General features: G+C 42.5%; 2 protein-coding genes across 14 annotated transcripts in view; one reads left to right on the forward strand and one right to left on the reverse strand.

The window, feature by feature from the left end:
- Positions 1-26,018, forward strand: part of GlnRS (Glutaminyl-tRNA synthetase) — a 93,970-nt gene that overhangs the window by 1,009 nt on the left and 66,943 nt on the right. For 2 of the 3 annotated variants that reach the window (XM_086988040.1, XM_022802660.2), the window contains exons 2-3: positions 421-627; positions 1,066-1,371. In XM_086988040.1, coding sequence (XP_086844166.1) covers positions 421-627; positions 1,066-1,371 — 513 coding nt within the window. The remainder of the gene's footprint in view (positions 1-420; positions 628-1,065; positions 1,372-26,018) is intronic. The other variant, XM_086988041.1, reaches the window with a different exon arrangement.
- The window catches only part of LOC111249159 (uncharacterized), a 72,650-nt gene continuing 46,788 nt past the window's right edge, over positions 157-26,018 (reverse strand). For 6 of the 11 annotated variants that reach the window (XM_086988043.1, XM_086988045.1, XM_022802655.2 and 3 more), the window contains one exon: positions 21,355-25,505. In XM_086988043.1, the coding sequence (XP_086844169.1) occupies positions 25,311-25,505 (195 nt within the window). In that variant the 3' untranslated portion in view covers positions 21,355-25,310. Of the gene's footprint in view, positions 2,842-3,055; positions 3,327-4,503; positions 6,066-21,354; positions 25,506-26,018 lie in introns of those variants that run through there. The other 5 variants (XR_015327072.1, XR_015327074.1, XR_015327073.1 and 2 more) reach the window with 5 other exon arrangements.

Here is a 26,018-nt window from a genome sequence, read left to right on the forward strand (position 1 = left end):
CAAATTATTATCCGTAGGGCATATGTGAAGTACCTTAAAGTCGCCACCTAAGTTTAAGACTTAGAAACTCAATGCATCGGTGCTTATATACGTATAAAATATAGTATTCAGAATCTGTCATTTTGCTATTTATTGTAAATAAATATCTTCATGGTATCTGGTTGAAGTAGTTTTATTTTTATTGGCAAAATCTAATCCATCTATGACACGGGATAATATGTTGATGAAGATGAATGAACATTATTCATTCTCGACGTACCAATTTTGACTTGCGATAAATGAGACCAGTTTGGTTACAATATTAGGATGTTAAACCAACGGCAGTGCTTGCCGTTATTCTCTCAACAATGTTATTCCGGCGATAGCCTTGCAAGCCAAAAAAATTTCACTTACTTTTTATAGCCGTCTTTCGACTCACAGGTATCGACTATTCTTGAAGGCAAACTTATACCAAAAACAGTTTGCAATCTTGTTTACACTGCATGCTCGAAGATTAAGGCTCAGGCTCGTGGGCGTCTTCCTTTGCTTGTCGAGTACATTGCCAATGGGAAAATTGACTCTGAAGTAAAGGTTGGATTTGCCCTTGATTTTCTTCTTTCGCATCCGCAGGGCGACTTCGATCGAAAGGTAGGGCTCATACAACGAAAAAGTACCATATGCTCGTGTTAAAATTTGCACAGGACATTCGTATCCGGCGCAAATAGTTACATACAAAGACTGCAAGTATTCAGTAATGCTCGTACTTTCCGTTCGAACAAGAATGAGTAAAACGACCTCAGTAGAACGTTTTTTCACTGCGACGTGCACCTCTTCGTCAAATATCGATGTTTAGAAATATTGTAACAGGTGTTTAATATATAATATACGTAATGAGTTCACAATGCAGATCTTTCGAATTCAAAATACAAATCAATCTATTCAATTCTATGTATTCTTAAATCTTTGCGTTATTACATATAAGAACCTTCCTTAACTAAAGAAAAGGCGGTATATTTATTTTTGTGTGTTTTAATGTAAACCCGGCTTTATCTGCATCTACCAATAACCTTACCTATTCCTTGTTAGGAGTTTGAACGTGTTAGCGGTGTTGATATCGTAGTAACGCCCGAACAAATCGAGAAGGCTGTGGAAGAGATCATCACGCGCCACAAAAGCGCATTAATCGACCAGCGTTACCGATACAATGTTGGCGCACTCCTGGGTGAAGCGAGAGCTTCAAATGCGCTACGCTTTGCTGATGGTAAGAGCGTCAAAGCTGAGGTGGACATGCAAGTTCTTACCCTGCTCGGCCCGAAGACCGAGGCCGACCTCGTCAAGCCCAAGGGTAAAGCCGCCCCCAAAGACGGCAGCAAAAGCGCGTCTACCGGAGGGGTGAGTTGTGTTCTTATTAATACTTTTTATTTAGTTAGATGGCGGTGTTTACCTGTCTAGTATTTGCCATAGCGTTATTTCATATCAGATAAACAGGGAATACATTTAAATAGCTGTAAGAAGGAAATTCTTGAATTAAGTAACTGTCATATAAAGTCTTGTGCTATAGTTCGCGGTATATGATCTTGAAGGTTGGCCGAAGAAAAGCTATCCGCGATATCGTGACGTAGCACACTTTGACATTCACCAAGCGCATGAATTCGGTTCAATAGCCGAAAATAAAAAAGTTTCAAGAGTGAATTGTATAAATAGGCTGTAATTTATTTCAACTGAGCTTGGAAGGTAACAAACCTTCATATCTTGCGTTGCTTAAATTAACCATAACAACTTTAATCTGCATTGTTGCTTACCATGTTTTTCATCGCCTTATATGGCACGCCTATGACGTATAACGCAAATATATGTGTCATAGGCCTGTATAACTGGCCAATGTTATTGAAATTTCTACTGCACTCAATAAATTCTTACGTAATTAATCTTTCAAACACTTCACAGGTTATCATATTCTATAGCGTAATTGGTATTGGCTATTTTACGGGAAAACTTTGTCATGGTTTCGCTTATGAAATAAGCGATGCACCATATAGTAAATCATATATTTAAAGGGGTTGCTGTAGTTCGATTGAGCTGAGCATCGTCCTGTCATGTATTGCTATCTTTTCGCTCAGTACTTGGTTAAGCAATTGAAGGGTACATGGTGTATTGATTACTTCACAGATCTTTAACGGATCTTCATCCCAGTAGTGCACCTCCGAAATTAGTTGTTAAATAATGCCTCAAATATGACTTTCTCAGGAACAAGATTAGAGCAAAACATTGTATGCATAGATTCCTATACACGTCTGAAACGCCTTTAAAAGGATTGTTTTAGAAAAGGAACTGTTTACCTTGATAAAGATCTTTTCCGACTTTAGAATCATTCATCAATTTGCATAGCGAATCCTGAATTAACTATATTATTGAACGTATTCAATCAGTTTTCACTGGCGATACAAAATAAGTAATGCTTATTATATTTTACTGAAAGAAATATTTTTAATAATAAGTGTAGGGAACGCTGTGCTCGGTCGGCAGTGATAATCATTTACAATAAAGAATGCAGCGCACATAAGTGCTTTTCCTATAAACATTAGCGCTGGGCGGAAACGTGAAAGGGCGACGAAAACGACTGCTACCATTGAAAATTGTTTAACTAGTCGATGAGAACTAAATCGGTTGTTAAAGATATGAAGCCAAGGTGTTTCGATTGTTGTAGAGTGACTTTGGCAATGCGATTTACAATTGAATTGTTTGCGAAACGATGATAATGCCAGTATTGATGGCTCTATTGCGAGTTAAAATGTCTCAGTATAAACAGAACACTTCAACAGCTGACGATGTTTCGCCTACAGCAACATTTTTCTTTTTCACCTGGAATAAATGTACGAAAAGAGGAATGAACTAAGTGTTGAATGGTTGTGATGGCCAGCACCGTTCGTAAATTGTGTTAGGCCTGTCTGAGGTTTTGTTTACTTACGATATCCAATACACTAAGGAATGCTTTGTCTAAAGAGCTGTTCGTTTGCTCCCATTTGTCATGCTCATGTATAACCAAATGTACGTTATATCATTCATTGATTCGTCCAGTTCGCTTTTTTGCAACGGCGCACGCAACACTTATAAAGGGCATATTTACTTGAACCTTTCCTACCTGGAATTTCACATCGCGCGGGCTATAGCATGACCTGCACGACGGTGCTCTCCGCTCCTTTACGGTGTATAGCAAGGACCTCCTGTCATCGAAGATCGAATATCGGTTTCCACCAGCGGCGCCTGTGCTGAATTTGGCCCACGTAGAGGTCATTCATCTCCATGAACGTCGTCTGTGCAAAGCAATAGTGTATAAAAATTGAAACCTGAAAGAGAGCGAGAGTAGGCGTGATAGGAAAGGTGGAAGGAAATCAAAGAGAGGACGAGACAGCTTAGATGACCAGGACTAAGCGTTGTGAACTTAAATACGAAAACGGTTATAAAAGATCTGTGGCGCAAGAGCTACTTCCAGCTTTGTCTACTAAATCAACAGATTAAGAGGTATCACACATATTTTCGCTGTACCGTTCTTCTTCTTCTTCTTCCGGAAAGACTTGAAAGATCTGCGCATGAAATAAGATGGTGATGACCATTTCAAGTACGATAATATGTTCAGAAGAGCCAAGCTTGTGCTGGATGATAGACAATACGTTTCTCAACAGAATGCACCGGAGGAAGAGTTTCTGTTAATTAAAATTTGCCTGCTCTACCTTGTTTATGTATATGTTCGGGTTGCTTCATTGCCGTGAAGTGTATTGCGAGCACATTGCATATAAGGACATATGTATGCATGGGGAATACTACGGAAGAAATGATAGCGCTCTTACCTCACGACAACAGTGGCAATGACATCCACAACGGCAGTAGTTTTGTTTTCGGTAGGCAAATAGTATAGCAAATAGGTTCACCCACAAGATCGTTGATACGAATGTGCAAAGGACAAAATTGACCGCACAATGCTCGATTTCGAAATCGCTTTCTTCGGTATAGTTCATAATTGGCGTACGGTGTGAGTCCGTTAGGACGAACTCGGTATCAGACGACAGATAGCTGTCCTCTTTACAAACAAGTAGGAATTGAAAGCCATGAGAGCAAAAGGCGTAATTCGGAAACACTTGATGAAAATACAGTATAGAGTCAGATAATAATGTGTTAAGATAATAGAAAGCATATGGGTTTACCTAAAATAACACGAAATACATTTTGCCTAATTAGAGAGAGACTCGTCTCTTAAAATTACTATAATCCATCAAATCTGATAACTAAATGTAGAATTCGTGCATTGTTTTTTTGTTGGAGCCTATGTTATCAAAGTGCATTGAAATTCCTTTGTATGATTGAACTGATCAATTAGTATAGGGCTCCAATTTACAACTTCCTAAACCCTAAAGAGCTTCAAACAGATACCTTTCCAATATTATTTTTATTATTATCGTTATGATTTTTAGTTTTGCTTATTACTGTTCGTAGCGGGGTGATTGCGTCCCGCGGTCTTAAACTTACGAGGTTTTACAATCATCTCCTCTTCTATTTTCTGTTCAAGGATGGTTTTTCGAATTCAGTTAGTGCCGCGCTGCCCATCCCAGAGTCGGATAGGCTCACGCATCCGTCCTTTGGTTGAACGGTGATGGATTTAGAGGGTAGATTTATCGTTTTATTTCCTGTGATTGTGAATGGCATCGCAATCGTTACTATTTCTGTTGATCAGGGGAGGGTTACAATGGCTCCGGCCAGGCCACGTACACGTTATTTCGGCTGTAGTAACTTGTCATAAATGCCCACTAATCAAAAAGAGGCCGTTGTTATTAAACCAATTTGCCATTGCTTCAAACAAGAAAAATATCATCGAAGCCGGCCGCTTACTGTTGATTACCAATAATTGAAAAAGTTAAAACACGTATTTTCTAGGATTACCTGCGTCCACATGTGCGAGGTTTAAAAGCGGCACGGAACTTGGCAAGCAACTATCTTATATGAGAAATAAGTGCATTTGGGTATACTGATTATAGGGCGTATAGTAATAGCCGCAGTAAATGGCCTAATTAATGTTCTTATATTCATTTTCTATAGAGTTCTCAAAAATAGCTAAGGGTATGTACGGTGAACTTTTGTAATTCAGCGTACATAATAAGTGCGAACAGTATACATAGCACTCATATTGGTACTCTACACAAAAAACTACTTTTTCTGAAAATCCATTTCCTTGTGCATGTTATGTACTACCTGTATATGCTTCTACATCCTCAGGATTTTTTTTAGATACGTATACATGCGATACGCAGGCTAAACACTGAATTAAACCTATAAACGGCCAGATCTTGCGGTATTCGCGTAGATTTTCTTTTAACAATTATATACTGCTTCTACCCTGCCAAAGCTACCATGATGGCGTGTCTCTTTGTCGAGTACATTCATTCATCATGCATGAAAAGTAATCTATCTATTCTAATTTATGATCGTACCTGGAAAGATGACGTGATAACTAGATATTGTTACGTCCTACTAGGCCGGTCTATTAGTTGGAATTGGGCCTGCCAATCGGAAAATCACTGCGCAGCTTTGTACCGTAATGCTGATGCTATATGCCTGTCCCGATTTTGTCGCTAATCGTCGTTCGGCATTAAGCGCCACTTTGGGGGTAACCTTCGTCAAGGACAAAAATGTCGGCGCAGGGTTGGCCTTTTCTCTACTGGTCGGCCTCTCTTTGTTGGATCATCGCAGTTTCTGGAATCGCACCGTCAACCGAGACACCGACTACTCTATGGAGTAATTTTTATTTCTTTTATTTTAATTTTTAAATTTAAAAAAAGCTTCTATAGATGTTCCTAGATTTCCCTTCGTATCCGCGTTTTGGATCGATGTTTCCATCTTGATACAAACAAAATGTACGCTGAGCCGGCGAGGCGATACGTTGCATCATACTTCAACACGCATAACGGTCGAGACAGCGTCGCATTCCGCTGATACCGTAAATTACTAAGCGATGAAGCCTAAGTAGTCTGGATACCAACAACGAAAAGGATAACAAACGCGCACTGTCCATTTCTGCTGGTAAACGTTATGGCCTGTTCAGGGAGAAAGGAAACAGGTTAGGGAGGCGCAAAACGGGTGGGAACAACGAGAGTGCGTCACGCATGATAGGTCGAGTATGTAGGCTAATTACTAGTGACGGTAACGTGAATTACGAGAGTTCGATTAATGAGAAACTGATTACTGGTATTGCAGCAAGACACGTTACTATGTACTACATTGGCTCTTACATTAAATAGAAAAATATCGATTCTTTTTATATCGGGAAATAGTAATGACTATTAACCATGAAATACTAGGAATGCCGAGATGTGCTTGAATTCTATTACCTAACTAGTGAACTTCCATTGCGAAACTGCTGAGTGCAGCATGTGTCTCAAATTAGGTGCTCAGTGGTAAAGTGTGATCCTGAATTATGTTCTAACTGGTCACTTCAATTGAAGTTGGTATACAAACTGGATGACGACGTACAGACGTTTGGCAAACTGTCAATAAATGAATAATTATAGGAAACTCTGGGTCCAGTACTCATAACTATACCCATCCCAAAAAATTAATGCCCAAATTACGTCAAGTGGGAATAGTAAGCATATTTGAACAATTGCTATCTCCACTTTTAGTGCATTAACGACTAAAGAGATCGATTCTTTCGATTAACTGTAAGCTTACTTTCATCTCTTTCATGCGCGTTTTGCTACAGATCTATTGTGCCTTCCCGTGGCAGATTGCAACATGAAGATGAAATATTTGCTGGGAATGTAAAATATCCAGCATCTGTATTTGTAAAATATTCAATTGCAGATGCGTATACATTTCCTTAATTTTTCGACACGTTACGGTTTATGGCATTCCTGGGACGACGGTAGTACGCTAAGTTATTGTTGTTGAATAACAACGGTACTAACGAACAACTTTCACACAGAAACCAACAATAATAATAATAATAATAATAATAACAGCCCCAACAGCGGCGGCAGGTGGCCAGTCAAAGCCAGTAATAATGGTGAAATTGACTGCAATGGGTGCAGCGTCTGAGTTATCTTTTTTCAAGGCCGTCCTACGTTTTCAAACGATAAAACCACAAAATAACGCGCCAGTAGCAGCCAATCGAGAACAACGAGCAAATATCGCCTGATGTGGTTCGTTGGTGTGGGGCATTCGGGGAGAGGGTTTGAGGACGGGTTTCTAAGGTATGGACTCTTAAGGGGTGGAGCTCCAGCGTGTATAAAGGTCAGGCCGACGCACACGCTACGTTGAATTCTACCGTGCGACTAACAAGAACGAGAGAGAAAGAGGTGTTTTGGTAAGGGAGTGCATGGTCATCGGTGGATGGATCGGGTAGCTGTGATGCAAATTAAAATTTAATGGGAGCATCAACCGGCGCTGCATCGACGACACAACAAGGGTCCTGGAAATGGCGAGAAGAACCGGTGAGTGCAAAAAAGGACTCAAGTTTTTAAGCAAGAGAATTATAGAGCGAACTGCTAGGCCTTTTCCTGCTGGTTCTCTTTGCTGCTGGTGCTCTTGCTGCTACTAGAAGTATAACGACGACAGGGAAGACGGTTGTACTTTGGGGTAAAGCCCATAAAATGTCGGAGAGAGGAAATGCACACAACACGGGGACCGACGTAAAGCGGTTCCCATCGTCGAAGGGAGACTCTTCTGCACTACGATATGCTGGTCCAGTTAGAGCTAGCTACGCTGCCCTGTCGTTCACCCGGCCGGCTGGCAGACAGGGATCCACATCTAGGCTAATGGCCCTATCCCTGACAGGACTTCATGCGCTGGACCCTGCATTTTCTCTTGTAGTTGCACCACTTCTGCGCTGTGACGCCTTCCCTCGGTTGTGTTTGCTGCTCGACCCTGCTGCTGAACAAACCTTCGGTCACTGTGGAGTTCAGCGAAAACAACGACCGGTCGAGTGGGGCCATGTCGATGGCAGCGGTGATGTCTCTCGTATAATTTCTTCCCCTATTTCTCCAGCTGCTGATTGGAGCTAGTAAGTCGTGGACGGGTCGCCGTTCCAGTTTTGTTCTCGTCATTGCTGCAGCTGCTACCTCCGCCGCCGCCGTCACCGCCACCGCTCTAATACCACGTCGTCGGTATCAGAGCGACCAACGTATCGCTGCTTACTTACTGGCTGCTGCTAGCAGTCGGCGGTTACTTTGGGACATTTGTCGAAGACGAGTCGGGGGCAGTCAGATCGTAAAAGGTGCCGGTCCTTTCTGCAAAAGGAACAAGCGGAGGGCGTCATCATATACTGAAAACAGCCGTATAGCAGGACAACCATGACGAGAGCGAGATGCGATCGTCGTCGTAATAATAGTCGCGTGGTTGGCCCCGTGCAAGCGACAGGCATGTGTATTAGATGGAGATTTTGTACATAACCTCTGGTTGTACATTGGCCCAGCCCGCTGCCATCAACGTAGCGTATTCAGGTTTCGCAAGCGCATATGATATGCAATAGAATGTATGGCTTACTATTAGATTACCGTAATTACATTACTATACTACTACTGGACTTGTGTAAATTCAGATTTGTGTTGTAGAGAAATTGTAGGGAAAACAGAAACTAAGCGTTGGAGAATCAAGAGAAAGAAAAAAGGAAACAAGCGGTTTCTTAAATGTTTTTATTGTTTGTATATCATCATCTTAGTATCATATCATGATGCTAGCTTAGGGGTATAAGCAATGCACCATTTAGGCTATTCAAGCCAAAAGTGAACAGATTAATTATAGCTTCATTAAAACTGTAGAACGTTTTTTACGGTTTATTTGAACTATGAAGTCAAAGCCATATAAATGTGCACTGGCAGTAGAACGGTACATGGGTAAACATGTATACGCCCATCCTAATCGAGTAAGTCAGCGCATAAAGATATTAGTGAACTGTGTGCCTCTATTGCGTTCTACTGCTTTACTACACTTTGACTGAACTTTCTTGGTTTGGAGGACGCAGGACAGAAACTGTATTCTTAAAGTAAAGAAGAAGTAGCTTAGTTGAGACCGAGAAGCGAGGCTGAGTCGGTTACCGACTTCAGAACAGCTTTCGATAACAGAATCACATTCTGACGCATATACCTGCGCGTATGTAAAACCAAATACGTGTTATACTGCTTCTTTCTAAAAGCCGTATAGTGCATATGGGGACGCATATTACTGTCTTAGCCAGAGGGGAGTGTCCTACTGAGATCTGTTGGGAACAAAAGGCCAGCTTGGCTTGTCGGTTCTATGAAGCGGAGTAAACCCTGTTCTCTGCTCTATATGTAATATAGGTGTTTCGCTGCACCTCTACTTCACTAATACTGTGAGAGCAAGTGGAGTTGTTGTTCGTTGTCACCGGAGTTTTCCGCTGTTCGAGTAAACGAAGAACGAAGTTCTTGTAATCATGGTACGAAAGCAGCAATATCATTAAAGCGCTAGCGGGTAGACGTTCAAATTGCATCGGGTTCAACAAAGCTAAAATGGCTTACTACTGCGGCAATGAGTAAATTATCATGTATACAGGTAGGTCAGCGTGCGTTGTTGGCTAGACTTGGCCGCGCTGTCTGTTGGACACCATTAGTCGCAACTGCAAAGATTACCGCTATCAGTAACGACCTTATGGAGTGTAAGATTTCAAGGTTGAGGCTCTACGAATTTTCAGGAGAGAGCCCTATCCATCGTTCGCTAGTGCGTTTAACTTCGATATCACCTAATCGTTCTTTAATCAGTAACAAATGGAGGAGTTGGAACGCCTTTTTTTGGCTATTTTTAGCATTAAGCGCATTAGAAACGTTGTAGAAAGCTGGTTGGCGAAATTGATAATGATGAATAAAGAAATCCTAACGCAATAAAAGAGCAACCTTTTTATCATAATTATCGTATCGTGCTATATAATACTATTACTTACAGTATTGTGGACTTTAATAAAAAAAAATGTCAGTTCCTACAGCACGAAGTGACGGTATCGATAATGATCGTATCGTTCCTGTCCCGTGAACTCCATCACCCGACACGAGCCAGCATCATCTATATATCTAGGCTTCGCCACCGCGCATGGATATCCGTCGTGCCTAGTATTAGATAAACTCACTTCTTTTCTCGTTAACTTGCTCCCCCAATGAAGAGAAATTGAAAGGAGCTCGCGAAGGCAGCAAGCCACCGATATAGACAAAGAAACTGTGATTTATTAATTATATTCGGACGAAAACGGATTGCTCTTCACTGTCTCAGCTGCCTTGGCTTTGGCTCCTTCGCCATTCTTGGTCACCTTCATATTTGACTCGGTTGGTTATTTAGATCCGGCGTCGCTTTCCTGCTCATCGACCTCTGACAGTTCGATCGACCTCTGACAGTTCGCCCGTATATATAAAGGCTCTTGTGACTAACTCCTGTTATATCAGCGTATGACGATAGATACTGCTGTCACTGCAAACATTCTTCCATTTCATCTGGCACAGACCAGCTTTTATCTGCCGACGACGGATCCGATGGCTAATATGACGCCGATGTCTTTGGAAGCACCACTGACGAACTATGTCGCGGTAAGTAGAATCTTATGGAAAAGGCGAATAGACAAGGACTACATGGAGAAAAAGAGAAGTCCGAAGAAGTTGAGGATTTGCGAGAAGCACGGAGAATTCCCGCCACCAGCGCCACTGTCAATGAGCTAGCGAGCAAACCGCTTGTGGGGCCTTTGCGTGATGCCTCGAGAACGCGGCCGCGCCTGTGGATGTGCAGACTGCTGAGGGATTACAACGATTTGTCTAAATTTACGCGAACCGGGCTGTCCGGAGGGCTGCAGGAAAGTGCTGGCTAGAATCGGGTAGGATAGGCTCAGGGACAGCGAAGCGACTAAGCCATTCAGGCAAAAAGAGGGCATCGCGCCTATTGACCCCCGCCTGGTCTTCTGACACACAGAACTTTAAGGCAGCCGGTCGTACCCGTAGCGGAGTAGCATGAAGTATCAGCGAAGGGATGCGAAGGCGGCGAGTCTTCAGGCTATACCCGGTATCGGCTGACTGAGCTGATTTCAGTCAGAGGACAGTTACAGGCGAAAAAGGAATAGAGGAGAGAGAAAAAGCGGAGAGATGCGAACATTAGACGTCGTCTATAATAGCCTGCTCGACCTAGGCTAGCTCCGCCTGTTGTTTATCGTTGGCACGTGCGCATGACTATCTTTGCAGGCGAATGTGATTCTCAGCATCGCTAACGGTAGTGCGGCATCAACATCGGCGGCTCCCCGGAGGGCAATGAGGGAATAAGGCAGTGAGACGAGAGTTGAGGCCACGAAGGTTTAAGGCGCACAGAGGGATGTACGTGTACAGTAGGCGTCTGATTCGAATAAAATTTTAGACGCGGCAGGGTAGCCGCTGCTCGGTGCTTGCCAGCCAGTGACGACAAACCGTCAACTAACGGCCAGTGATTAGCAGTCTCTCAGACTGTGGATGGTGTACGTAAACGGGCCTATACACAGTCGAATGAAACAGGAGAAACAATACAAATTGACTGCATTTTTTTTTTAAATGGAAAAATGACGAACTTAATTAACTACAGCACCGGTCGCTCCAAAAAAGAAGGGAAGACGAAAGGGAAGAGTAAATACTGGGAACCCCGTGCAAACCGAAAACTGCTTGACTGTTTTTGGAAATTGGGGGTGGAAGGAGAAGGGTGATTTTCATAAATTAGTAGGCAAATGCCAAACAAACCCGAGAGGACCAGCCTCCGATCAAATGCAGATTTCGCCGCTGCATGCGAAGCAAAAAAGCGTCAGACGCAAATGGGAATGTATTTTAATATTTTTCAGAATTCTTTCTATTATTAATTGATTTTATTGATCATTGGGGAAAATGTTGGTTAAAGACGACTTAAAAGTTTACCGGTATTTCATGGATTTAGAGTATCGTTTGCTTTTTGTACGAAAATGCTTCGGGTAGACCTTCCATAGATTGTTATTTCTTAATTTTCAGAATCTCCTAGTTAATAAGCTGAAAGAAAAAGTTCTGTATAGAGCTTCCATAGAAAATGCCAGCCTGAGTTTAGTTTTGTTATAGAGCTACGTTACCGTTTCACAACTCTTCGTTCTCGAGCATCTCCAGGCATCTATTGTTTACTGAAGTCTAGCTGCTAAAGGAGTGTTATGATCATATAATTAGGCATATGCTTACATGATTGTAAAAAAAAAACCCTGGAAATTCGTCTTCAGCATCGCAACAGCAACAAAAGCAGCGGTAGTTCGCGCTGTTTATGCAAAGTACGTTTGAACAAAGTACGTTTTGAAGATAGGCGTCCAGCTTTCTTCTCGAAGACATTACCCAGTACGGGTTCTTTCAACATACCAAGATTGTGCCGAAGCTAATCGCAGGGTCAAACGGCGAGTTCTGTATGACTTCCTGTTATTCGTTCTATGTGGGTTTTGCTGGATGTACTCCTTTCTGTACAGTAAAGAACATTCTACCCTACGTACCTTTGGCACTGCCAAAGGCAATTCTATATTTGCCTGAGAATTTCTTAGATACACTATAGACAAGCACTTTGTTGAAATTGGAGCAAACTATTTTTCCCCTTTAGTACTGTACCGGTTTCTTTTAAATTAATAAGATCACAAAAGATGCCTCAGTCTTATATCCTAAACACACGCAATACTAATTTTATTACAATACGTACGTAAGATTTCCATTCGGGGATCCACGCCCATGTTCTTACAAAGATATGGACGTACGACAGAGAACAAACGACCTTTGAACAGCGGTCTAAATACGCAGTCTGTCCATCTACTATATCTGTTTGAACTATCCCCTAGTAACGGCAAATATGTTATGACTCATCACTGATTTACAAAGCTTTCAAAAACGGAAGTGCTTTTTTGCTTATTGTGAGTCGTTTAGATATGTCTTTTATATATATCATATATATACGTATATACTCATGGTACTATTTGTGCTGATGGCATGTAAGTTAAGTTGACGTTTTCAATGAGACCAACTTATTTGAAAACAATATGCTATTTGTGTATGGCTCTAACCCGTGTGCATATCTGGGTATAACGTAAGCAGTGCGAGCTTTGTTGTTCTTACTATATGCACTGTATGCTAATATATGCTCATAACTTGTTTAGAGTATGTCTACCTTATTGAAAGTGTATTTTAATAGTTAAAATGGTCCCACGCTGCATCACCATAAATCTGTTTAACTACCTGCACATTGTTTTGATTTCCTGTGTACGTCCGCGTTATATATAGCTTTTGTTATTGGAAATAATTTGAAAACTTCGCGCAAACGAAACAACCGAATAATTTCGGTTGTATTTTCTCGGTATTTTGTATTTTTTTCGGTTTTATTTTATCCGTCATTTACCAGCGTTTTCCCGTATGTTCAACTACAGTTACCCTTCTTTTTGCTGTAATAGTTTAGCGGGCGTCGGGCCCATAGGCAGCACGAGATGTCCAGTCACGGATGTATTTCAATATTCCGTAGCCTTCTGAGAGCGTTGTTGTTGGCTTTATAATACGTTCTATTTTTGGCCGACGCCGGTTCACTCTCAGCTATGTTTTCCAGTCCTCCATCAGGACATTGGGGGGCGGACGGCGGCCTTTGCGAAATTTTTTTCTTCTTTCTATTCTTACCGCCTGCTCGGTTTTTTTTTTTTTTACCGAAAAAGAGCTTTTCTATGAAGAGACTGAAAGAAGAATGCTGCTTGGCTGCCTGGTAGATGAAATCGATCAGATGAACCAGGAAATTCGGAAAGTTTGGTCCGCCTTTAATTGCCTGCATGTCCTGCTGCTCCTGGAATGGCCGCTACTATGGCTGCTACCGCCCCCGGCTCACAGCTTACCCAGCGTTTCCAGAGTTCCGCCGGTTCTCCTACCGCTGACTTGGCCGGCACAAAAGTGCTTTACACCGCATGGCTGCTATTCCGTTCAGTTTCCAGCTTTTAATTAGAGAACTGATGATCGTCGCCTTCGTTGAGTGGGACCGGAGTAACACAGAATCTAAACGAAAACGAAAGATTCGCGCGGAACCGTTCGCGTGCCAGCGTGGCTTTCTTTTAGAATTCCACATCTCTCTGGTCTTCTTCGCCTTTCTTCCCGAAATGCGGCAACAGCAATAGGCGATCCTCTCCAACAGCAACGAAATCAGCAGGCCTGTACGCTGCTACTGCTGTTACACAACTGACTCAGCATCGCAAAGGAGTTAAGTTTGGCATTCAGCGCCGTCGCGATCTTTTTCGTTTTAAAGGTACTTCCCGCCGAAGCTTCTGGCAGACCAAATTCCTTACGGCCGCTATGGCAAGAACTGTTGTCTTCGCTCTTCGTTACAGGATAGATGCTTTAAAGACTGTCTTGCGGCATCTGCCCATCACAGCGCGCTTAACTACACAAAGAACGACTTCCATCGAACAGCCACTGGCTATCAAGGCAGTCATTGTTATTACTCCTGATTGAAACTAATTTCTTGGTAAGGTTATCGAAAAAAGGAAGTTCTCAAAGCTGCTGGAGGCAATGGAGTAGCTTGAAGAAGTAAGATGAAAATTGAAGTAGCTGTAGTTGTCTGTAGAGGTGACTTACGGTCGGATACTAACGACATTTTGGGTCAGACAAGGCATATGTGTGCCTATGGATATGTATGGATCTCGCGCCTGGCTGCTACGTGCTAGTCGCTCTGCAAATGGAATGGGGAAAAGCCATGAAACATACATATGGTAAGCACGCCACGTGCTTACCATATGTATGTTTCATCGAATCGATCAAAGCGAAAAAAGGGCAACGCGTCAGCAAACGGACGGTAGAAGATGGTCTTGCCCTATAGTTGTCGCTTTCTTGATCAGCCCTCGGTCCGCCACATTTTACATCTGCTTGGATGAGGCTGGCTTTCCATGTCATCAATTCCATAATGTTCTTTGTTAAACGTCGGAGCAGTGGACGAGCCGTTAGACGGAAGGTAACTTTTATAAATACATCAAAGTGTGTGTTACGCTCTCCACGTTGGCTAACTTGAACGAGCGTGTTGATGCTGCTATCTTTGTAGAAGCGGTTCCAGTTAATGACGTCGAAAAGCTATTGGGTCAATGTGTTTTACAACCCAGGTGACATGAGAAATCGCAAAACGCATCTGATAAAATAGTATTATAGGAATATAACAATGGTACTAGGGTGTCACAAACGTGTAGCAAAATTAAATCTGTTTTTAATTGCGGTATTTTGCGTTATCTCTGGCTATTTTAGTTCATGTGAAACCGTTTTCGACTGTGAAAAACCTTTGGTATATATATGCCTTCAGCAAGCTACTTAGCTTTGTTAAATTGAACAGTCTCGATATATTGCACATTCGTTTATAGTATGGTCTATAGTAGGCTGATTTATAGGTATTGGTTTGGTGCGTGTAGCGAATAACGCCCAAGATATCATTACTACGATATATTCCATATAATACTCGGCCCGAAGAAAGAATCGAACTTGTTTTTCGGCTGATGCTAACAAGGCAATTGGGGCCGCTGTTAGACGGAGCATGGCCTTCGCTAGTGGGAACTGGCTGTCCTTCCTCCTCAGAACATGGCTGAGTGTGTACAGAACCTGTCGTTTTTGGAGCTGGAATTTGACGCCGTCCCATTGATATTGTCGCGGGTATGTGAGTAGTACGGCAGTTTACTGTTGGTCAACCAGATCGTATATTGTATATAGTTGAAACTATTTCCTAGGATAGGGAGGTTTCATCCTTTAACAGTTATAATTCTCCATCTTTTTCATGCGTAAAATTAGATATGGCCAGCCCCTCACAGCAAAAGTCCTTTGCGTCAAGTGAGTAAAGGATGCGTCTACAAGGCTGGACTCACGGATTCAGCATCTGACTCGACCTGCCGAAAACAAAATCGCTTCAAACACGCATAGGTGTCTTTGTTCGTCACACAACAGCCAACGAATCATGTGTATTAAAATTACTTTCCGATGTAATTGACGCGATCTGAAGTGCTTCCTCCTCTTCAGGTGGCAAACAATAGCTACCCAGTAATGAAATGTTAGTGCTAAAACGCACGTGTTGATTCTGAACACCTTCTGTAATGTGACCGATTTTTTCTATACGTTTAGGCCTATTGTAATATGTTTGTCATCCTACACACATAGAGGCTTCAATGCATGTATGAATTCTACGCCATAAAAGTCGCGTATTTTTTGCTCGGAAAGAATACATTGTTTCGATAACCTTTCATGTCCAATAGGAGGAATTAATATTTACAACCTAGCCCCCATTTGTTTGCTGTTTGAAATGGACGGTCCCCAAAATGACATGATAATGATCATTTTCACAGTAATACGACTCTTGTTTGTTTCAATTAGCAGTTTTGACCGGTAGAAATTCGCGGACCTTAATATTATGCTTGTTAGCGTTTACTGTTGCACGCGTCTGGTGTTTACCTGATGTTTAAGCTCTGATATCGCGTTACTCTATTTGGTTAAATAGGGACATCACAGGTTACGAAATGACGAGCCAGTATGTCTACAGGCCAGACTCAAGCTTCGTAAGCCGTTTTGAACGGGATACCAGCGTGCTTAGCAGAAGAGAAATCAGTTCAATTGCACCTTACAGTCGCTGTGCAGAAAATCCTATATTATACAGTGCCTCAGGTGTGGCTCAAGCCGCTGTAATTGTAATACTGTTGCTAAAATAGCCAGTCGTTCATATACCGCTCTAACCCTTCATTAGGATTTGGTATAGATCTTATCTGCAAGGCCAAAGCTGGGCCAGTGAGTAAGCCTGAAATAGAGGTTTTCTGCCGATCTGTTCGTTTAATTGTTTACCGACCTGCACCGTTCACAAATTCTACGCGCCCGTTTGTGGGCAGTTGTGCCGCGTACTGCTCTGTATGTCATGATGTAGCCCAGGCGAGAGTTGTTGCGAGATGGTCATCGATTAGTAATGAATGTAAACTGTTTGTTGGCAGACGGCATCCTCAGATCATCATTTCTCGGCAACCATAATCATTGTCAACAGCAGCGAAATGGACAGAGTTATGGGCGGCTGTTTCGTAGAGGAACAGACTGAGCCTTCTGCGACTCGACCCTGTGGTATATCTATAAAATGTACGTGTTTTGTCCTCGTTCGATCTATTGACGTTTCGGCAGGCAGATATACGTCTACAGGTCTAACGAGACCGAATAGGGCGTAAGTAATACGAATCGTAACAACTCGGTGAACTGTTTTGGCGGGTTGCATCACTGTCCCCGAACCCCCCGCCCTTCCCCGTAGCTATTTCGGCAGTATGAAATGTTCAGTAATTTATGCATTCATTCTGCTGTTTGTTCTGCTTTCACCCTACATGCTACCAAAAACTTTGACGTCAGTTATCGAAATTGTCACAGTAGCAACAGTATTTACAACCTTAGCGAAATCACTACGAGCTAAGGAGGGGAGGAACGGAAAAAATATAGGTAGAGCTTGTACGTGCAAGAGTGCTACGCGCCTTGTCAACTATGATCATTACTGGCACAGGAACGAATGGTGCAATAGACGCTGTGTGACGTCGCCAGCGTTACGTGCATAACGTAAGTTGGTACTTTGACGGTTGATTGGCATTGTTCCAGCAAGTAATTCTTCTCGATGATGATGGCCGCTTGTTAATCATAGTAGGGATAGGAAGAAAATTTCTGAATTCTAATGAACTCTAAAGGGGGAATTGAGGCCACGGCAGCCGGTGCGGCTAACGGCCCAGGCTTGCAAAAGCGCTGACCTGATGGATGCAGACTTAACCTGGAGAATCAACCCATTCGACCGGAGCCGGTAGCCAAACGTTTATCGCCCAATACCGGCCGATGTTCTCTCCTTCTCGTCGCCTATCTCCTTTCTCTTCCGCCAACTCCGTCGCTCACTGTGAATTCCATTATTAATTATGCATAAGCCAGGCAACAAGACACAATACATGCAAAATTAATTCCTTCGCAGCATGTCGTCGTCGTATTGTTTCGTGTTGGTAGGTACGTGCGAGTGGGGGGCAGTAGAGGAAGCTACAGCAGCGGCTGCGGCGCATATGATGCCGTGATGTTAAGATGTTGCTGCTTGTCAGCGCTATATTCGGTTTGGCAATGCGAGCTGGGTGGGCAAGCAAGTACCATGGGTCCCGGCCACCCGCCTTTGCTCCCACGTCTTTCTGCGTCGTTATGAACGACATACGATGGGAGCCGTTGATACAGCATTGCGTTAGCTGGCGGCGGCTTCGGCGAGAAAGAGAGAAAGAGTCATGTCACTTGAAGAAGGCGGGCAGTATGAGGGCAAGGAAGCTCAAGTTTACCTAGGATACCTGCTAAACACAAAGTTGTGCGGTGTGTTGTGTAACTCTCAGTATGTTGACCCTCGAGTGGTCAGCACTGCGATGTTATACGTAGATGAATAGATTAGAAAATATGTTTCACTGAGTGGCGGTCTGTTTTTCTTATACGATAGTTGTCCCTTAAACGAGACGCAAACGAAAATTCGACATTTTGTTCTTTTGGTCAGCTTGAAGTCAAAAACAACAATACTTCGCTATGAACAAAGTGCAGAAGTTATCAGACGGCTATTTAGGGCACTGAGGCCTGCTGTTAAACTTTTGCCAAGTACGACTAGAATCCTAAGTGAGCAGTTACATAGAAAGTAGGAGGAGACCATATAGATAGAGCTATGTGATACTAGATGTACAGGGTTATGCAAGGTCTTTGTATCAGTGTCAGATGGGCTTAGACATTGTTCAAACTGCCACTCCGACCACTAGTGCTCCGACTATGAGAGACTGCAACATTTTCTCTGCGTAGTTTGAACTAGTTTGCCTTCTTGAAGCTATCGTGGAAGATCGCAGTAGTGTACGGCATCGAGGGTTTTCCGTCTTCTTCGGCGTCACGGAACGCCTTACAGGGTACGTGGGTTCGATGTCTCGCTCTTCTTATGTTTCTTTTATTCTAAACGAAGATCAGCAGCCACTCGATGGGTTGGGCTGCTCGAGGCAACCAGGAGAAAGACACAGCTTCGCTTCGAGGCGATGGTATGTTCCGCATTATGATGATGATTCATATTTTTTTTTTCGCTACTCTTACCTTTCTTGGTTCACCCATATTTGCCTGCTAGCTCATTCGTGCGTCTTTGTAGGTGGAGGGGAGGTATCTTTGGTAGATCTTTGGCGTTAGGCCTTGAAGGCAAGGAAGCACGGGGTGCCCTGTACAGGAATCGCTTGCTTTAGCTGCTCTACGATGAATTACTTACTCTCATTGGAATTCTTTTGTTGCGCCCAGATAAGAGGAGTGTACGTATGTCCTCCCGCATACACAACAACACAGCGTACCTTTTGCCATATAGACCTACACGTAGAGTGTGTGTGTGTGTTGCATACGGAGTTGGCGCTCTTATTCTTCACAAGGGCATATATCTGAGCGCTGAGTAGAAATCAGCATAGGCAGTAAAGCAAACAGGCAGCCTTCATAGTAGCAATTGAAAAATGTAGTCTGATGCTTTTGTCGTTGTTTTTTGCTGCTGTTGCTGTTGTTGTTGATTGCGCTAGCGGTGCTGTTATGAATGGCAGCGAAAACTCTAGCGAAAAATGCGCGGATTCATCCGCGTTCTATGCATATAGTAAGAGCTGGTACAAGCATCGTAACAGTCGGCTTTGGGACAATTTATCCTACAAGTGAATGTGTGTTGGTAGGCGCGCAAAAAGCTCTCACTAATGCCATAAAAAAGCCTGTAGGTCTTTGCTTTTGCATTTAGGCCCGCTAACTGTGACACCATGACTAATCTAAGCGTCACATCGTGTACCCTTCATAGTCTATATGATTTAATATGGACGGCCTTAAAAACTAATTCCTATTCGAGTGGAATCGGGGTTTGTAGTATAGGCTTTGCTTTTTCGGCCGGACAATAGTACCCAAAAATAGAACTAAATCGTCTAATGCAGATATATCATATCACGTGAAAGACAAGCAGTCGCTAACCCAGTTCGTCTGCTATAGGAAGTGCCTCCATCGGTACCATCACACCAGCGGTTTTGTTGATCCTCGACTTCGATGTTACTTGATATCGCCGTTGGCGACCACAATGCTCATGCTGCTTAAAAAACTTTTTATACTTTCATAAAGCTTTCGATACAAAGTAGACGTACTCGAAACCTTTTCTCTATAGAGAGCAGCTGTGATAAGGTTGGCGGCAGAAAAGGTATCCCCTAGGGTTAGCCTCGGACATGGCCTACATTTACCTTTGCGGATGTATGTAGATGTACTGAAGGTATTCAATTGCAAGAAGGCATAACAAACTAGGTAGATAAAACCGACTGTAGAAGTGAGCATCGACGATTCGATGAGCAGGGACAACCACATTCTTGCTTAGGCAGATTATCAAAACGGAAGGTACTTATTACTTGCTTGTAAAGTTGTAAAAAAGTGGTCCTATGTGGATACTAATCAATTTTATATATAGTTTGACGTCCAGCAGTATTTGAGGTACGACCTTAAAACTGCTGCTCATTTGTCATGAACTGAATTATTCAATACTGCATGCACTGTATCAGACGACTAATCAACAACATAAACGAGTATTTTTACAGCATTTTGGTAGGTACTGTTTTGGTTTGGACCTAACGGAAATGCTCGCTTTTCCTGTTCTTAAGTGTATTGTGTTTTCTTACGGGAACACGCCCCCCCCCCCCCCCGCTCCGCCTGTCATCGGGCCTTTTAGTGTAAAAACCTCGTCGACAATTTTGCGTCTGAAGATCCTGAAGATCTCCACAAGAGTTCCAGGCAAAAAAAGAGGCCTAATTTTCTCTTTAAGAAACAAACAAATCTAGGCGAACAACAGGGAAGAAAAGCAAGAAGCAGAAAAAATACAACATTTTTAAGGACTAAAAGAAATTCGCGTGTCTTTCTTGATCTCTCTACATTTCTGCGCATAGACCTATCTACAATGCCAGACCTTCTACTATATTGTAGTAACTTTATTCTAACTGGTCGTTGGTGATCACGGTCGTTTCTATCAAACGGTAAAATATGATAACGTAAAACTTGCGTTATTTAACGTGAACAAAGGTGATTAGTGAATCAACGGATTGTTGGTAATTACTTCCGTTGGCCAGGCGGTCGAGTACCACAGAGTAATCAATGTGAGGAACTTCGGTCCAGTTCAATCCGAAGTCATCTTGGACATCGCTATTGTAAGGCACGCTCTGTACATAACGGACGTTAATGCTCGATACTCTACAACTGAATGATGACTGTTGTCATGTCACGTAGCAGCATTGTTCCATCAAAATTATGAGAGCAGCCATGAACGTAGTTAGCCAGAAACCTAATTCTTCGATTCTGTGCCATAAATAGATTTAATAGTAACATATACGTGTTCGTAGAAGGTTTATTTATTCGGTCATTGTTTATTGTTTGTGAGTATGTTATTATAACACTTCTTCAAGGAGCGTATGTCCCGTATCATTATCTAATATTTGTGCATGATATATCCTTCTGCGCGATCCTTTGTTTTTCGTACATCATTGTCGCCATCAACTATCCTTATCAATCTTCTTCCGTTCTCTCCTTTCTCTCATGCTTTATTAATTATGATAACCAGTCAGTCAATTGTTCTCGTTTACGCTATGAACATTAGGCGTCATTATACATACACTTATCCTTCCTATGTTTTGATTATGTCCGCCTATCTTGACAGTCAATTTATAGGCGCTAGTGATATTTGTCCTTCCGAAGACGACGTTCACTTTTTAGTTCGCTCTATCCAATGTCGGTTCTCATCAAGCCTCAGCCGATCTCTAGTCTGTTTTGTCAACGGTCAACGCCGAATCGCGTTGGCTCTTTTGTTGCATCGTGAGGATCAATCAAGCCGATCAATTCGACCCACCTGCGTCGCGGAAATGCCGGCCAAAAGCCAACTTGAATTCGGAAAGGAAGTCCGCCCGGAAAAACTAGTTCCGTCTGAAGCGGCTAAAAGATATCGACGTTCCATAGAGCCGAGAGTATGTCAGTGCACATATCTGCGTGCTCTACGTACTTTGGTCATTATATACTCTAGTATATGCATTGTCCGTGATTATTGGTAATGTTGTTAGTAATGATGTCGAGGCTAAGCTAAGTGTTATTATAGTCATTACAGGTGTCCTAATTATCAATCGTAATGTATAAGGCGAGCAAGCTGTACCTGAACGGACCATTTTGGACTAATAAATAATACTCAGGCTCTAATGCCTATCCATGGTCCACACTAGGACTGACCGACCATCCGCTATAGCTTAATCATATCAACGAAGATTGGAGCTTCTTTTTGCAACATTATCATACGCTGTAATATTTTAGCGTGGAGTAAATGAACTAATAGGTAACTATAGGCATCCATTGATGGTAATAGTTAATATGCGTTTGAGTATGTCTAATTACTGATAATACAAATATACTTATAATAAGGGTAATTTAATAAGGATAGCTGATTATTCATTAAATTGCAACGCAGTGCTAAACGATTATCGTTTCAACACTTTTCCTACTTATCATTTTCACTAAACGAGAGGGAAAAGGGGGTTGATTAATAAGGGCAGATATAGTTTGCACTTGGGTAAGTTAGCGTTTCGTGGTTTCCGCCGAACACGTTGGGTTGGTGCCCTCGTGCCTCGAATTCTGTCGAGCACAACATTGTTGTGTTTATTCGTTTACCTTCATTCCCCACTGCACGGGTGTCTCAGGATTGATTGATTGATGGGAATATCCCTTAGTATTATTTGTTAGGCACAGCTCCTTTCTCAATTGTCTAAGGGGTGTTGACGTTTTCACCAAAGACGTTGTGATAACGGAACGATATTAAATTTTATTATTATGGTTGTCATATGTATTGCGACCATATGGTATCTGCTTAAGAGCACGTGAAGGTAGCATTCACAAAGCAGCAGTCAAAAGGAAATACATTTGAAACGAGATTCATACCCGTAAGGAACATATTTCCTGCTTAATAACCCGAGTAATATATACGTTGATGAGCTCGAATCGTTGTGACTAGACGGGCACGTTCCTAAACAGATAATTAATTAAAAGCGAAATTAATACCCGAATTGTAATAAGGCTTATAATTTTGCTGTTCTAATCATGATCGCTGCTCTTTGTGTGTGATTAAATACGTACCATGGCGGTTGTAGGACATAAACGCAAAGGGACCACGTCGCCGTTTTCGATCTTTTACTCCACCTTTCGGCTCTTAGCGGTTTCTTTCTGATATACGTTTTCGCTTAATTTTGAGATAGCTAATTTAGCTAGCGTTGATTTTGTCCTTAGTGTGTTAGTTCAGTTATGTTTATCTGAACAGCTACCTCTCTAGTACATAATGGCTTTGTTAGTTCTGCAATATATCGATCTTCGCGTGGACTCCGTTTCGTCCTATATGAGCAACCCGGCTGTTTGCTATCAAAACTCAGCCCTAACCTTGGCAGCTATGTATGTATGTATATATACATACATGCTGGGGCATCTTAATTTAAAAAACTTCGACGGGTTGTTTGTTATTCTGGTCGTGTAATCATCTGCTCTTCTTGGCACCAGAAGGCCAGTTCTTTTTAGAACAAAACAACAAACTGATTATGGCAAAATAGTCTCTTGCTTTTGGAATTACAGCGAAGATCAGTTATTATCCGATTTTTCCGGCGAACGTCTACTTTAAAATTCTATAGTTTAAAAACTCCCTTTTTCTACCCAAAATTGATAGGCTAAATTATTGAGTCTCTTCACGGCTTTTGAAGATCCGGAGATTTTCAAGAAGCAAACCGGAGGATCCTCGATAGGGTCGACTGAAAACTCAATTTCACAAGCTCACGATTTCGGGGGGTTCACTTGCATAAAATGCGGTAACCATTAAACTAATTTTTATTTTTTTTTCCAGATATGGATGCTTTGCCTTCATCAAAATGAGTTTTTGATGTTTTGTCACTGCTAGTCCTATCTCAATTGATCTCGAATACCCCATAAATATATATATATATACCCATGCCATCCAAAGTTTCTACCATTTATATGCTACACCGGTTTTTCATCCTGCATTGTATACTTTTTCCGGATACGAATATTAGATTCAAATTGGCGCTAACTATCGACTCGTCAGTCTGTTCATCTATTTGGAATGTATAAGATATCAATATTTTCATATCTATGCATATGTAATAAATTAACAACATATGGGTATAACCTCGTCTTCGAGAATATTTCTCACGCACCCTGTTCCACGTTCCCTGACTTCACTGAAAGTCGTCGCTTTGTCACCTTCATCTTCATCTAGTTGATTCTTCCAGCTCCAGTCCATTACCTCAGCACTGATACCGATGTGTCTACCCCCATGTAACACTGCCATGTATAGACACCTATGTTTCCTTTACTAAGAGCGCAATTTAGAAAAGGCATGTTCTTCTGTGATTTTATTCAAATAATTATTAATGATCTTTTGATCACCGTAATTATTACTAGCATTGTCGTTTTGTGGTAGTATATATATTCTTTCTATCAAATAAGACGCCGTTAGTTTCATATAGTGGTCATCTGGTATTTACGTACCTTCGAATTCCACTGATTCATCGTCGCCGTTCAAGCAGCACCAACGAGAATCGCGTTGGCCTGTTTTTACTCGCTTTGCATATTGTTCATAGCAGTTAATTTCAGCTTATTCGGCGTTCGTGTTGTGGCTATTATTCTAATTTGCGATCTATTTAAAGTCGGCATTGCCGTCTGCCTACGTTTACGCGTCCATATGTTGGCGTTTGCTCGTTATTTTCTTCTTTTTCGGCTGCTATTCTATACCATTTTCTTGTATCACCATTGCGTGACGTATGCTTGTAACCATCGTTTCTCCGCCACCTCAGTCGACACTGTTCCGGCTACCACGTTCGGCACCGTTGGTGTGATGCGAGGCGGTGTTTGTACATACCAAAAGAAAACAAGCATCGGCAACGGCGCCACCCTGTGAGGAGGTGGACATGAAAGAAGGGTCTCATAGGGCTCTCGATAACCCCTCCCCTAGCGAGCTCAGGCCACTCTCGATCCGCCCGAGCGGTCCGACTGACCAGACTTTCGTGGTACTTTTCCCGTTACGTTAGCCTTCGGCGGCTATTTGTTAGCTAGCCATCCGGTGACACTCGCCCTACTCGCGTCGGTCGAATGTCCGACCAACGTTTCGTCCCGTTCAGGCGCAGCTGGTAGTCATGGCCCGACTTGTCCTTTTAGTAGGCCTGCGAGAAGCGGACGGGTTTTTCCTCGCACTCTTGAGGACTTCCGCGTTCCGGAAAAAAGAAGCGCAGATGAAGACGCCTGGCGCTAGTCTCCTCCGCCGCTTTCGTCTCGCGAGTGTGTCTCAATCCCGCCACCCCACGCCGGGAAGTTTTCATTGACCTCATTACTTGTGTCCGAATGCTGGGACGAGGATCTCCTCGAGTTGGCGACCGAGGGAATCTGCTGCGCGAGTCCTGTACGCGAGTATTTTTCACGTTCCCGCTCATAGTAGACGAAATCCTACGAATAGACAGAAAAATCGCAAAGAATAGCGACAAGCCCAGAGGACCAAGAGAACAAAGGACAGATCGAGCGTGGACGGCGGTGCGGGGATGGGGGATTGCAAGCCAGAGGAAAGATAAAAATAGATAGCGCTCGGGTTGGCGTAAATCGAAAGCCCAAAGAGCCACGTAGCGAATTGACAGATGACACAATCACACACACACAAGGATGGCCGGCGCCAGAAGAATCCAACCGGGGTCCAGACAGAAGCAATAGAAGAATATAAAGGAGATAGAAGCAAATAACAAAAAAAAGAAGAGAATTTTAGATGTTTGTATATTTATCTACTGACTTTGGAAAAAACAAAGTAAATATATTAACGATACTAAATGCTATTATTATATAAATGTATAGCGACGTCCTCTACGAGCACAAGACAAACGCTTTACTTATTCTAATCTTGTGAATAGCACCAAATTTATTATGTAATATTACAAAAGTCGTTGCTGTGTTAGCTTTGTTAGTAGTAGC

This window comes from Varroa destructor, unplaced genomic scaffold (genome assembly GCF_002443255.2).
Source record: "Varroa destructor unplaced genomic scaffold, Vdes_3.0 BEIS01000004.1, whole genome shotgun sequence".
Taxonomy (NCBI): domain Eukaryota; kingdom Metazoa; phylum Arthropoda; class Arachnida; order Mesostigmata; family Varroidae; genus Varroa; species Varroa destructor.